Here is a 13191-nt window from a genome sequence, read left to right as displayed (position 1 = left end):
TGATGACATTCGACTGGCATTATTTTTCAGATAAATGTCATTGAAGAAATAAACTAAACCATTCTCTATATTGAAGTTAATCTGAACAACTTACCTCAACACAACATCTAAAGGAATTGACTTCAGAAGTTTTCCAAAAGTTTGTCTTACACGAGCACCGCTATGTACTAGTTGAACACGACACACATCAACACACCTGCATCGCCAAAAAGGAAAAAAAGGTGGTAACATTTCCATTAATGGCATAATTCAAATAATATACAGAATTCTGTGCACGTACCTTTGTAAAAGGTCATCTGGGAGGGAGGAAGACAGGGCATGGAGGCTACTACATGCTTGAAGACAAATGTTCACATCTTCCAGAAGGGCTGAATTAAGGAGTTGAAAGGAAAGAAAAAAAGTTATTCTTGCTAGAATTAGATAACTTATGTATTACTCTGGTTGTGGTAGAACATCTAAAGACATTTTTACAGCATAGCTGGTAGAAGGAGACACAGGCTTTAAGCAATACTTTTGTTTTGATTTCGTTGATTGGTTTTACTGTAACAAGTAAATGGTTAGTAACAAAAAGTCACTTGTGCTACATGTTACTTTTGGGCATTTTCTGACTTCTGACAGATTAATCCTTCTATGGTCTCCATACACTGGCATTATACACAATATATTTCAATAACAAAAACTAAGGTAAAGTGAGTAACTCCTGGCCTTGGGAAGTTACTGCTCTTGCTAGTCTGATGCTACTAAAAGCATTTGCTCCCAAAACCTATTTCCAGGTTTTGAAATCCAAAACAATACATCACATTAGGGAATGGTTCCACTGCTTTTGATAAAATAAAATGCAATCTTACAAGTAAGATTCGGTACATCACTGACATTTTTGGTAGATCAGTCTCACAGTCACAAATTTTTATTTTAAGAAAATTAATTGTTTGCATAAGTAATAGATAGGGATCCATTTGAGAAAAGCTATAGAAGGAGAGTGTAATTTTTTGCACAATACAAACTGGAAGCACCCCTAAAAGTAAATGAAACAACAAGTACAGTTACAGCTATCAGTGGTATATGACAAGGTCACTTATGTACTTAATTATGCCACGTAAAAGACAGTTAATAAGTAAAAATATGCAGTATCTTACTGTTTGCTAAAAGTCCTTTACAAAACTTATGAAAAGATGGGAGAGAAAATAATGGTGCATATGTTTCTGATTTTTTCATCAGAACAGCCACTTCCAAAGCCCATGTCATAAGTAGTTTCCTTCAAAAAACAAAAGTACTAGTCACTCTATACAGTTACAGAAAGATATCTTTCAATATAACTTAAACTACTTCATGTTACATATGAGTATTACACCATAACTCGTATTTTTTAAACAAAAGGTTTCATAACATTAAAAATGTACCCTAGCTTTCACAGTATTTTGGTAATACAGGATTGTAACTATTGTAAAAGGGTACTTTCAGTGAGCAAAAATTTTTTCAGTAAAGTTTGACAGCTCTGCTTTTACTGTATAGATCTTATGATGGTTTCAATTTTTCTAGTTTTCATGCATAAAAATAAGCAGCTACTTTTTCACCAGGTGTTTCATTATTAATATTTCAAAAAAAACCCAAATACTTGACTGGTTAAGTTTACCTCAAGTTTTACAGACGAAAATTATCCTGGTTTCTGAATTAAGGTATTCTACTGGGAAAAAAAAAAAGTCTCCTGTAATAAGAGAATGTTAGTTACCTGGTATCTTGAGTAAGGTTATCCTTCTTAAGCAGTAGCCCCAAAAGGTTTAGTATGATTGAGAAATGTTTTTTTGTTGCTGTGGTTACAGTACTTATAACTGCTCCATCAAACAGAGAGGGAGAGGAAGAACTGAGACTACTGGATATGAAATGGTCATGCCTGAAAAGGCAAGGAAAAACATAAAATATAAAACCACCCCAAGATTATGGATACTTCCTTAAAGTATACAGGAGGGGGGAAAAACAACAAAACCCCCCCAAAACAAACAAACAACCAAAAAACCCAACAGCAAAAGTTACATACACCCACACAGAAACCACATTATGTCAAAACCCAAGTATTTTGATCACTGGCCTAAAAGAACAAAGCTACAATTTTACATCAGTCCATGCAGCCCAGTAACCTGGTTTCAACTGTGGCTGGTATCAAATGCTTAGTGAAAAATCACCAAAACCAAGAAATGTACAGAGTAACAGTTAAACTAATATATTCCCTTACTTTGACAACATTTTGTAGTAATAAGGTCCAAAATGTGTTTAAATCTGTTGTTTACATTTCATTACCTCTCCTAGGTCTCACAGTAAGCAAAATAGTAAATAATCTTTCCTTATTTACTTTTAGTAGAGTTCTCCCTCAGTTATGTCTATTCAAACACAAGACTTCTAATCTACCTTTGAATAAAATGCCAAATTTTAAGCCAGGATATGCTTTCTTGGCTGAGATAGACTCCCTGCAATTAATGAAAGTAAAAACTGATTAGGGAAGTTTGGGCAAAAGCTTAATTGTAATAGCCTATTTAAATTCATCCCTCCAACAATATATTCTATTCAGATCAGTCCATCCTAGTGCTCTTAAAATACTGATGAATTATTAATCTTCATACCTGGAACAGTGTGAATATAATGTATAGAGTACTGCATACTGGACAGCAGGAAAATGAACTGCTATGTCATCATGAACAATCATCAGATTTTTACTCAGTAGTGCAAACACAGTCGGTGAAAGGGCCCACATCTATAAAACAATTGCAACATAAGCAAAGAAACATAATAAATAGGATCTATTTTTAAGTGTAGTTTCCATAACATTAATTATTGTGTTTTGCTTCTTCCCAAGGGAAATAATTTAACTCTATTAATTTTCTGAGCTTAATTGGAACTATTTTCTTTCCCCTTTTTAAACAACCTGTTAAAAGCAGTTTATGTTTTTATTTGGAAAGATCTGGAACAAGTGTTTTCACATGGCTGATATACTACCAGAGGACACACTAAAGCTGCTTTTATCTGTCTTGATCGTTAAAAAGAATTACTATGATGATCTTAGAATCAATCCATGAATAACCCTCATAAGATGCTCTTCCCTAGAAACTGCTTTTCATTATGCACCACCTAGAGATACAATCCACCCATTCTGTTTCCCCTAAGTTTTAATACTGGAAGTTTTTCTATAACATAAGTTAGGAAACAAATATGATCATTTTAATTATACATATGTGCACTACTGGTGAAATACATTATGGTATATTTTAAGTAGAAAAGTGTTTTTACACTTACTGCACAAACTTTATCTGTACAGTTTTTACTCACCCCAATTAATGAGTTTTTAGCATTTCCAATAGTACTTAGAGCACTGAGGTCAAATATAACAACAAACTTTGCATTATCCACATTTAATATATGCTTCTTGAAAGAGTCATGCTGGATTTCAGAACAGGCCTCAGGAAGATGTAAACTATAGAGAAGACTATTTAGAGCACAGGTCATTTCTCCTAGAATCAACCTGTAAGCAGTCTCCAAAACAGGGATGTTCTTCAGGCTCAATACGGCTTGGTATACAGCATGGGCTGCTGCAACAACCTTGAGAATATTAAATAATTACAGTAATAATTAATTAGCATGAAATAATGAAATATATTAATCACCAATGCAAAATTTTAAATTATGCTTCATTATTTATGAATAGCCTAGCCTGATACACATACCTATCTTCAGTTTTCTGTAATTAAGTACTGCTTACTTATAGAATCTATTAATTACTTTCTGGATCATCCACATAACACGCTGAATATGAAAGCCACAACAACTAAGGACTTCTCTATCTGGTATGATGGCCAACTTAGCAATTCCTTATCAAATCTAAATGCCAAAACCAAGAACTAGCTACATCTGCCTTTTCAGAAGTTTCATAGATATATCGTTAGATTAAAAAAAAATATATAATTAAGATTAACAAAGTTTTACAGCTTAATAAATATATTCTAGGAAATGCATGAAGGCTGTTGTAATACACCCGTAAGAGTCACTTACTCTTACCTCTTTCTCCTTATGATAACGAAGAACAAGTAATTTAGACTCTGGTATAAATAATTTCTCTACAAATGATGACGGCAGTTTTGTATTTATTTGTTCAACAATCTGTGGATAAAAACCAAAGTTATAAATATCTTTAACTACCTGAATTAATTTTTATTAGATTATTAAAGATTAAAGTACTGTTTTTCTAGCTTGTATACACTTGTATGTATTTTGTGTATACTTAGTATACACTTGTATATATTTGTATATATTTAGCTTGTATATATTCAGAAAAAACAGCCTCCCAGCAATGCAAGTATTTTGTATTTGCTTTCTCAAATTAACATTCAGAGAATTAGTTATTTTCAGGCTTTAACAGCACAGCTGAGAGACAAAGTTGCATGATTAATTTACATCGATGTGGGTTTAAGAGTTTATGGCCTACACATTAAGAGCTATGTTTTGAAGAAGTCTGATTTCCCAGGTCACTGCATAAGTAGATAAATAGAACACACTAAGCACTAAGATTCTGAAATTCTTCAGGTGCTGTTATCAACTGCAGAGGTCAGAGAATGGCACTGTCCAACAGTCAAGCCAGGCAGGGGGGGAACACCCAAAAAAACCAACACACACTCAGTCTAAAACTAAACACCACTTTATCAACAAGCCAAATCCATAAACAAGCTAGCAGCATAAGCTTTACAGAAAGGAATACAACCATTTAGAAGAGGAATTTCTTGTTTGTGATCAGGAAGAGAAGAGTTTTAAATATTTATCTAATACACACACACAAAAAAGGCAAGGTTGCTTAGAAAATAATATTTTCCAATGCAAAAACCGCAATAATAAAAATATGTACAAACCAGTGTCAACAGATTCAGGACTGAAATGATATAATCAGTGCCACAAGTCTGACAATTTTCCATTTGATCTAATCCATATGTGATGACCATGTCACCATGTATGGTCATACTCGGATCTAGGCTGCCAAGTAAAACACCAACACACTCATTGGCAGCCGTAAGTACAGCTTCAGAAAAGAATACTTGGTTTGCTGCAGTCACACATCTCATTACTCTGTACAGAACCTGGAAAATTAAAAACACACCTAAATTAAACTCCATTACAAGAACTACATGTTAGTTTAATTATATTCACATCCATTTGATATCCTGTCCCATCACCTACTCTGCAGCTTGGTCAACTCTGTCAATAGAATATTCTGAATAATGCACATCATGGCATTACACTTCAGAAGTATAAGAAAAAACAAACCTTCAATTGCCTGGTTTCCTACTCAGTTAAAGACCCGCAAAGACCTAGAAAACCTACATTCATTATTCAGAATTCTGTTCAGTTCCAACTGATGTCAACAGAATTGCTCCTGTAAAAGACAGACTAGTTTTCTTTTCTTGAGCTGTTGTCACAAGAATCCTCTGCAGATTAAGACACAAGTTACATAACTGTCTTGGCTTTAACTGGGAAATCCATATACTTATCCGAAAAGTTTTGTTCCTCACAGAACTCCACAAGGGCATAAATTCCACTCATGCAGCAACAACAAGATTTTGACTGCAGGTATTTTTACTTTTTTTTTTTTTTTTTTTTTAAATCATTCACACCCTCTACAGTTCCCGTGGCAGAAGTATAGCAGCTACTTCGCATATTATATATATTCTGAGGTTACACCATCCTATACTATACTTTAGAGCAAGAGGACTTTGCTATCAGACTTGATAGATACAATTTCAGCATGGATTAAAAAACCCTACATTTTATAAAATCGAACTCATAATTTGAATTCAGTTTTTATAGCATCATAGCAATCTGAATAAATGGTAACATTATGGTTACAAAAACAGATAACAAGCATAAACCTAGCTGCATGAAGTTAAAATGCCTAAAAAAAGTTAGTTTCTGCTACATATGACTCCCATGTGCCACTATCACAATCTATATGTTAATATTTAATAAAATTCTTGTAGCGTATTTCAAGAAAATACATTTGCTCAAAGCTGAGCATGTACATATTCATGTAAAATTCACAAAGCCTAAATAAACTCAACAGTGAATAGCATCATTACATGGTGATAAATCATGTCAGCAACAAAGAAAAAGAAAAACTTGGAATTCTTACATCAGTTACATATGCTTCTGTAATTGGTGGTCCTCTAATCGGGCTGAAGCGCTCCCCAATGCTCCTCACCACAGTACTAAAAACCCGAAGAAGTGCAGCCAGTTTAGGTAGTGATACTGAAGGAGGAGGAATATCTTCATCTACTGATTCCCCAGAAGCCACATGGCTGAGGTCCTACAGCACAGAAGTTTTATGTATCAGTACACATCATTAACAGTTAACACATGCATAAAAGATCAAAATAAGAGACTGAAAATACTTGATCTACCTATTTTCCAGACGTATTATAGATACTACCCAATTATATATATTTATCCAATACCTCTAACTTCACATACATACAAAGATGGGATATAGGCACACAATGATGATGAGCAAGTCACAGAGCAATAATGAGATACTGCTCATTAGTTTAGCCACTGAAACAGAGTACTCGGACTGTATCTTGTAAATTAAAACAGAGGCTTATGATGTTCCTGGCCCCTAGAACACGATCATCCATATTGCTGCACTGTTACAACAGTTGTCTGCACACTTTTACCACTCTCCCAAAGAATTCCCATCCACAAATTGGAGTCAGGATGTTCGAGTGGCCATTCCCATCACACTGTTTACATACAGCTACCTTGATCTGGAGACCATGAGTTCACTAGCAGGCTACTTCATGCCAGCTGGCATCAGTGCTTGGGAACATTCCCAGAAGTGCTGATCTCATTAGTATAGACATAGCCTTGGTCTACCCCACTGTGAGATAAAAACACACTAGCCGGAATCACCTCCTCCATGATTTAAGTTAACGCATGTTATCTTAAAACTCTTCTGTGACTAAGAATATGCACGCTGTCCAGGTCAGCAGACAAGTTGATAAGCAGCGACTTACTGCACTGACTAATCACTTTCAACTGTGTGCCTACAGACACAGCAGCGCAGGTTTCTGTGGGCTTGACACTGCCAAAGAGGTCTGTGAGTCCTAACTCTTAAAGCTGTACCATCAGAAGCCTTCGTGTACATACAAGTACACTAATAAAATCAAATTATTTATTCTGCTTTGAGTGAAAAAGATTATGCTGGAAGTACAATTTCACCTATAGGATCTGCAGGTTAACATATATAATATAGCATAATCTAGTTATAAGCATATATACATATGAGCACATATACCTTAAGAAAAAGATAACACACACACCCCCCCCCCCCAAAAACCAAAACTCTTCCTTTAACAACAGCATCAGATAAACTCTACGCCCTGTTAACTAAGCAAAGGTTACAGAGTCAAAAGTATGTTAAATGAATATACTTTAGTTTTCTATCAGTTCCTGCTGCATTATTTCCTGCACAATATAATCCGTTACTTTATTTTAAAAAAAGACAGATTTACCATTAATCTATGGAAGCATTAAGAATCACTCTCCCCCCAATAGTCACTACTTCTGAAAAACTCTGAAGTTGGACAATTTGAGCAAATACCAAGGAAAGACCGTGAAATGTCTTCATTGCAGCTTTTTAAAAATGAAGGCATTTCTGTTCAGTTAATTGTTTTTATTATAACATGGTATTCTCAATCAACAATGGCTGAAAGCCTGGCTATGATACTATTTAAGTAGTTCATGAGGATTTGTGTAGAATTGTCATTGTACATGCCTTAAGTATACTCTGCAATTTGATCCTCTTTCCCCCAGGAAAACCACTTAATTTTATTTTCTACAAATGTAATACATCCATAAGAATCACAGCTGTGGATTTATTAAGAAATCCACAACAGTTAACTTTGGTATATACCCTAAAGTCTTGTTTACCTCAGCATAAGCTTCCATATCTTCTAAAAACTGACCCAAGAGCGTGGTAGAAAAAGTAAGATCAGCCACCCAAAAGGGCTCCAAGCTCTGCAGCCATCCTGTATAAAAATATCAGGGCAATTAAAATGGATGAACAAGGTAACATACAAAAATTAAATTTTAGTTGCATATTGCTGAGGTAAAAGTTGCTAAGGTAAGAGAAGGTCATCTGCATGAAAATTTTAACATAAGCTGTTTTTAAAATAAATATAAATTGTATTTCCCTCCTTTGTCCCTTTGACAAATTCATTTTAAGGTTCAGTCCTGCCCCACAGCAGTTAAACATTAAGGACAGAATCTAGGACTATGACATAGGAAACATAACAGACTTGCTGTGAATAACTCCAAGACAACTGCTATAGCTATAGGAAGAAGTTTCCCAATTTCTTAAATGCCAGTACAGTATATCTTTATCACAAAGGTTTTCTAGAAGTACACAGGAGAAAAAATATTCTTTCACAGATAATATATTAAGATCTATAAACTTATTAAAAATTGTTTAAAAGTCACACAAAACAATTGATGCTTAAATGTAGCCTGAATAAAGCATCCCATTTTTCCAGATATAGCACAAAACGGCAAATGCAAATTTACTAAAAAATTAGGAACAAAGTCTCTTGTTACGTAGTCAGAAACTCATTTTGGTTTTCTGTCAAATTCCATGTCAGTAGGACCAGACTCATGTAAGTAAACCCACATCATCTGGAAGCCAGAGTGGACTACACTAGTGACTCTTTGGCCAAACTTACCAGACACCTGCTGCGTCAATGAAGGTTTCTGAGTGTGATCTATATGCCACCCAACCAGTATGTCCACTGTGTCCTGGAAAGCAATTTTGAAAAAAAGGTTAATTACCTAATTTGTGGCACCAACATTTCTATGCGAGAAAGAAAGAGAGAGGACAAAGTAAGCTTACCCTAAAATTGGTGCTGAAAATGTGTGGGTAGCATCGGGACACCAAAAGGATGCACTTGACACATTTGCACAGTAGCTCTGGTGTATCCACATTCTCTAGAATGGACTGCAGGCTGGTCATTACAAGCTAAAAAGTAAAGCAAAGCCACTAGACATTTCATTTCATTAAAAACAACATGTGAAAAAGTTACGATATTAGACACACAGATTTATTCAGTGATGAACACTTTATAGCAAACTACTTTGATTCAAACAACAGAAACATCTCAGTACTCTTTCTGAAGGAAGGAAAAAATGTAAAAACCATCATGTATACTGCATGAAAACAATCATTTCAAGTGGGCATTTGCTTGAAATATAGCAGACCCAAGTTCAAGGCTTGGGGACACTGTTTTCTTAATTCTTTAGCCACAGAATAACTAGGTGTTCTAAGTTCCTGTTTCTCCTGCTGAAGCTTTTTGGCCCTGTAAAGTAAATATTAAATTGGAGCACAGACCTGGACATAGTCATTTTACACCCAAAATAACAGGCCCTAAAACTTGAACCAGGGGACCAGATTTGTCTGCACACATCCTACTCCCTCTCAGATCTAATTATAATTCAATTTAGAAATTGTAAATAGCAGGTAGCATGAAGCAATCAACAGTTTGGGGTTTGTGTACCATTCCACTTGAGTCCTCTTTTTGGTCTCAACAAGATTCTTCCTCTTGGATCTGCAATATATGCTAAAAAGTCGCACCAAAATATATAACATCCTACAAAGACTTGACACTCCTTTCCAATGTAATCAAAGAATCCCATTCAGTCAGAAGGTTCCCTCCCAGTTGTAATTATATTTACTTATTATGTCAACATAGCATTACTTATTGTTCATTCCAGTTTAAAAAGTTGATTCAAGCATTGCACTGGAAAAATCATTAATAATCCTGTTTTAACTTGTAGTCTTACCTGCATTAAAGATGAAAAAGCTTTCTTTTCTCCTACAGTCTCTAGTGCTTTGTAGGTTGCACACAAATAAAGAAGTTTAACTTCATCTTTTGTGGATGAGCTGAATTTGCTAAAAATCCATTTAAAGATCTTCTCAGCCTCGTAGCTCAGAGAAGCACAAAGAAGGCCAAGACAGCAAGCTCCTTCCTGTCTCAGTTCTTGAAGCAATTTGCTACTGTATTTTGGGGGAGAAAAAAAGAGAAATGTGGAATCTCCAGACATGAGCAGAAAAGAAGAAACCATGAACAAATTAAAACATTTTATAAAGCAGAAAAATATATTAATGAATGAAGCTACTTAATGGCAGTATTGATGAAGCTAAAATAAAAATTAATAATCTGCAAAAGTCTATGAAATATTATTTCTATGGAATAAATCAACTTGAATAAAAGTATGCAATAAATAGGCCATTCTACTTGCAACACACTATCCAAGGAAGAAAATTCTTAACATACAGCTGACTTTGGGTAATAACACTGAACTAAACACCAAAAAGCCCACACACACCTGAGCTCCCTCTGCACATGCTCTTAGTTGCATGTAAATGAATTAGATCAGGTTGTAAAAAAACTTAAGTTCAGTTTGCAAGCTAGACAACCACAGCAGTGCACTACTACACCCACGTGATTAAACATAGTCAAGAAAGACTTCATATTACCTACAACATAAAAGCCACACTTGTGCACTCAAATTCTCTCCATGTGAAGTGTACTCTAGACAGTCTTACAGTATTGTTGATATGCTTAAGAGAGTCTTAGCTCTCCCCCAGTTCTTAACTATCCCTCAGTTCAGTCCTGTTACTGCAATGTCACACCCGTGCAAAATTACTGAATGAATTTCTTCCAACCTTTCTCCCCTCTACTCCATTTCTATACTGAAATCCAAACCTAACACTGTCGTTATTTTTCCTCTTTAAAGCCTTCAAACTGCTTAGTTTTTCCAGCTTACCTTTCATTGAGTACATCATGAATGGCAGTCAGGATATTATCCAGTTGTTTAACTAGTACCTATAACATAAGATACATAAAAGGCATAAGCATAATAATGGCACAATAATTGCTGCAAACTAGATCCTGTTTACACCCACATTAAAAACACTACTGCCAATTCTGTTTGCTAATAGAATGCTATTATGCTTTTCACGGCCACTGCAGACTAGCATGAACTATATTAAGCAATACTGCAATATTATCCTACATGTTATATTTCATATTTATTTACAGTAGCCACAAAAATAACACTGGCAGCCTGCTATCGATGTTTGTTCTAAGTTTAGTTCTTGCCAATAACATTACATCACAAATGTAAGACTCACCGTACAGCTCATCAGTAGCATCTACCGAAGACCTAGTCTCCTATACTAATAATTAATTGTATCAGCAGAATATTTAATTCATCAGATAATACAATCTGAAGTATTAAAATTTCTACTTAGGCAATCCTGACTTTCCGAGAAACGGAGTACTATTTTGGGGGATGAAACATTATTGATGAACCAGTGTTTCTCAGTAAACATAACCAAAAATACTTGTTTTCCTAATATGCACTAAAAAACGAACCACATTAGTGAGTTGAGTTGCAAAATAATACATTAGCTGCAACTGTATAAGATATTAACAAGCTTTCTTGACAAGTTAATAAAAAGGTTTGTCCTCTTTTCTTCAGAAAGATATTAATCTTTAACGCAGTGGATATTATCTAGTCTTTGTTGTTAAGTTTTGAGCAACATCACTTTTTTTGGGGGGGTGGGGGATGGAGAGAGAAAGAGGTCCACATGCTTGGCCCCTCAGAACTCACAAGGACATTTTAAAAATGTGCCTGGTGTCTGCAAGAGAGGCTATAAAAGAGACAGGAGAAGGCAATTATACAATTGAGAAGCTGGAGCATGATGCCATTACATGACAATGCCACTTGTAGTAACTTTACTTTGTTGAACACACATTTCAACCCTGAGAATGAAAAGAACTCAAACTATGCTTAATAATGTCAAGAACTGCAGGAGCTACTGCTAGGTTAAACACTGTCCATTATAAAGTTTTAGGCTTGACATCGTGGATATCACTTGACATCTGATCCTTGTTCTCATTAGTGAGCTGGGAGAAGTTTAAAGAAAAGTTTCTCAGTGACAAACTTTTAATGTTCTGACTGCTAACAGTACAAAGTTTGTTTTGTACAAAAGTACAAAGTTTGTCACCACTGAATTAGATATTAGAGTGGCAATTCCAGTATGTTCCAAGATACCAATAAACCTAAATAAAATGCAGTTACCAAAAAAACTGGGGAAAAAATGCATTGAGAATAATGGAAGTAATTAAAAAAAACCAACCACGGAAAAATTGTGGAAAGCATTTACTCCCCAAACCCTTGTATTAACAAGGATTTTGTTTCAGAGAAAAGCTGAAGTATTAGCTACACTTGCACATGGTCTGCTTACACCTAGGTGCACAGAATAGAAAAGAGCACAATTACCACCGGTTAATTAATATATGAGAGAATGAACCAACTTCTTATAAATATGGATAGACACATAACCCACAACTGAAATATCACAGCACTGCCTGTAAATGAGCAGCAGGGTATTAAACCATCACTTCCTGCTTTTTCAATACCTGGAGAACTCCTAAGCTCTCCAAAACAGTGGGGGAGATGTGTCAGACAAAATACTCTTAATACTTCACTTCAAAATAAGTAATATTAAAAATTTATACCCACAGTGGGATACTTCCCCCCCGCCAAATCCTTAAGAAACACTTGAGGATATTAGAGTTCAACAATCCATTAAAAAACCCAAAGATGTAATGAAAACAAAGACTTATTTTGTTCTCTTCCCATAAAAGGGAATACACATACAAAGGTGTTTAGCTAGAAAGCTGAGTAACTCCGAGATGAGCTATTCACAAGACTGTATAAATATCTGCATATTTTTAATTTAAAATACAGAAACAGTTCTTGAACAAGACAACATGTTTTACTTCCTTTTTCCTGTATTCTCTTGCTGAAGGATCCAGAGGATATTGCTAAGACCAGTCAAAAAAACCCACATGCATGCCATATTTATTCCTCAGCTCATGCATTCAGTAGCTTGCTTTAAGGCAATACATCACAAGTAATCAAGCAATAAAAAATTTCCTGAATGCCAGAAAAAGCACAGGCAATCCAGGAATACACTTTCCTTTGTTGTGGAAGGAAATTCCTTGTATATAAGATATTCCTCGCAGACATATCCCAATACTCAGATTTTTAAAAAGACAGTTTTATAAAATGAGAAATACTCCAGTGTTATGGAAAAGT

General features: G+C 35.0%; 1 protein-coding gene across 2 annotated transcripts in view; it reads right to left on the bottom strand.

The window, feature by feature from the left end:
• SMG1 (SMG1 nonsense mediated mRNA decay associated PI3K related kinase) overlaps positions 1-13191 on the bottom strand; it is a 69389-nt gene that overhangs the window by 36441 nt on the left and 19757 nt on the right. For both annotated transcript variants that reach the window (XM_075515113.1, XM_075515114.1), the window contains 14 exons: positions 10849-10907; positions 9862-10075; positions 8915-9040; positions 8748-8820; positions 7960-8057; positions 6164-6337; positions 4890-5114; positions 4045-4146; positions 3319-3588; positions 2616-2746; positions 1730-1891; positions 1137-1255; positions 281-368; positions 95-196 (listed from right to left, as the gene is read on the bottom strand). In XM_075515113.1, the coding sequence (XP_075371228.1) occupies positions 95-196; positions 281-368; positions 1137-1255; positions 1730-1891; positions 2616-2746; positions 3319-3588; positions 4045-4146; positions 4890-5114; positions 6164-6337; positions 7960-8057; positions 8748-8820; positions 8915-9040; positions 9862-10075; positions 10849-10907 (1943 nt within the window). The remainder of the gene's footprint in view (positions 1-94; positions 197-280; positions 369-1136; positions 1256-1729; positions 1892-2615; positions 2747-3318; positions 3589-4044; positions 4147-4889; positions 5115-6163; positions 6338-7959; positions 8058-8747; positions 8821-8914; positions 9041-9861; positions 10076-10848; positions 10908-13191) is intronic.

The sequence above is a fragment of the Mycteria americana genome, chromosome 12 (genome assembly GCF_035582795.1).
Source record: "Mycteria americana isolate JAX WOST 10 ecotype Jacksonville Zoo and Gardens chromosome 12, USCA_MyAme_1.0, whole genome shotgun sequence".
In the NCBI taxonomy this organism is placed as follows: domain Eukaryota; kingdom Metazoa; phylum Chordata; class Aves; order Ciconiiformes; family Ciconiidae; genus Mycteria; species Mycteria americana.
The sequence above is the reverse complement of the archived record's forward strand: the minus strand, read 5'-3'. Positions and strand labels throughout refer to the sequence as shown.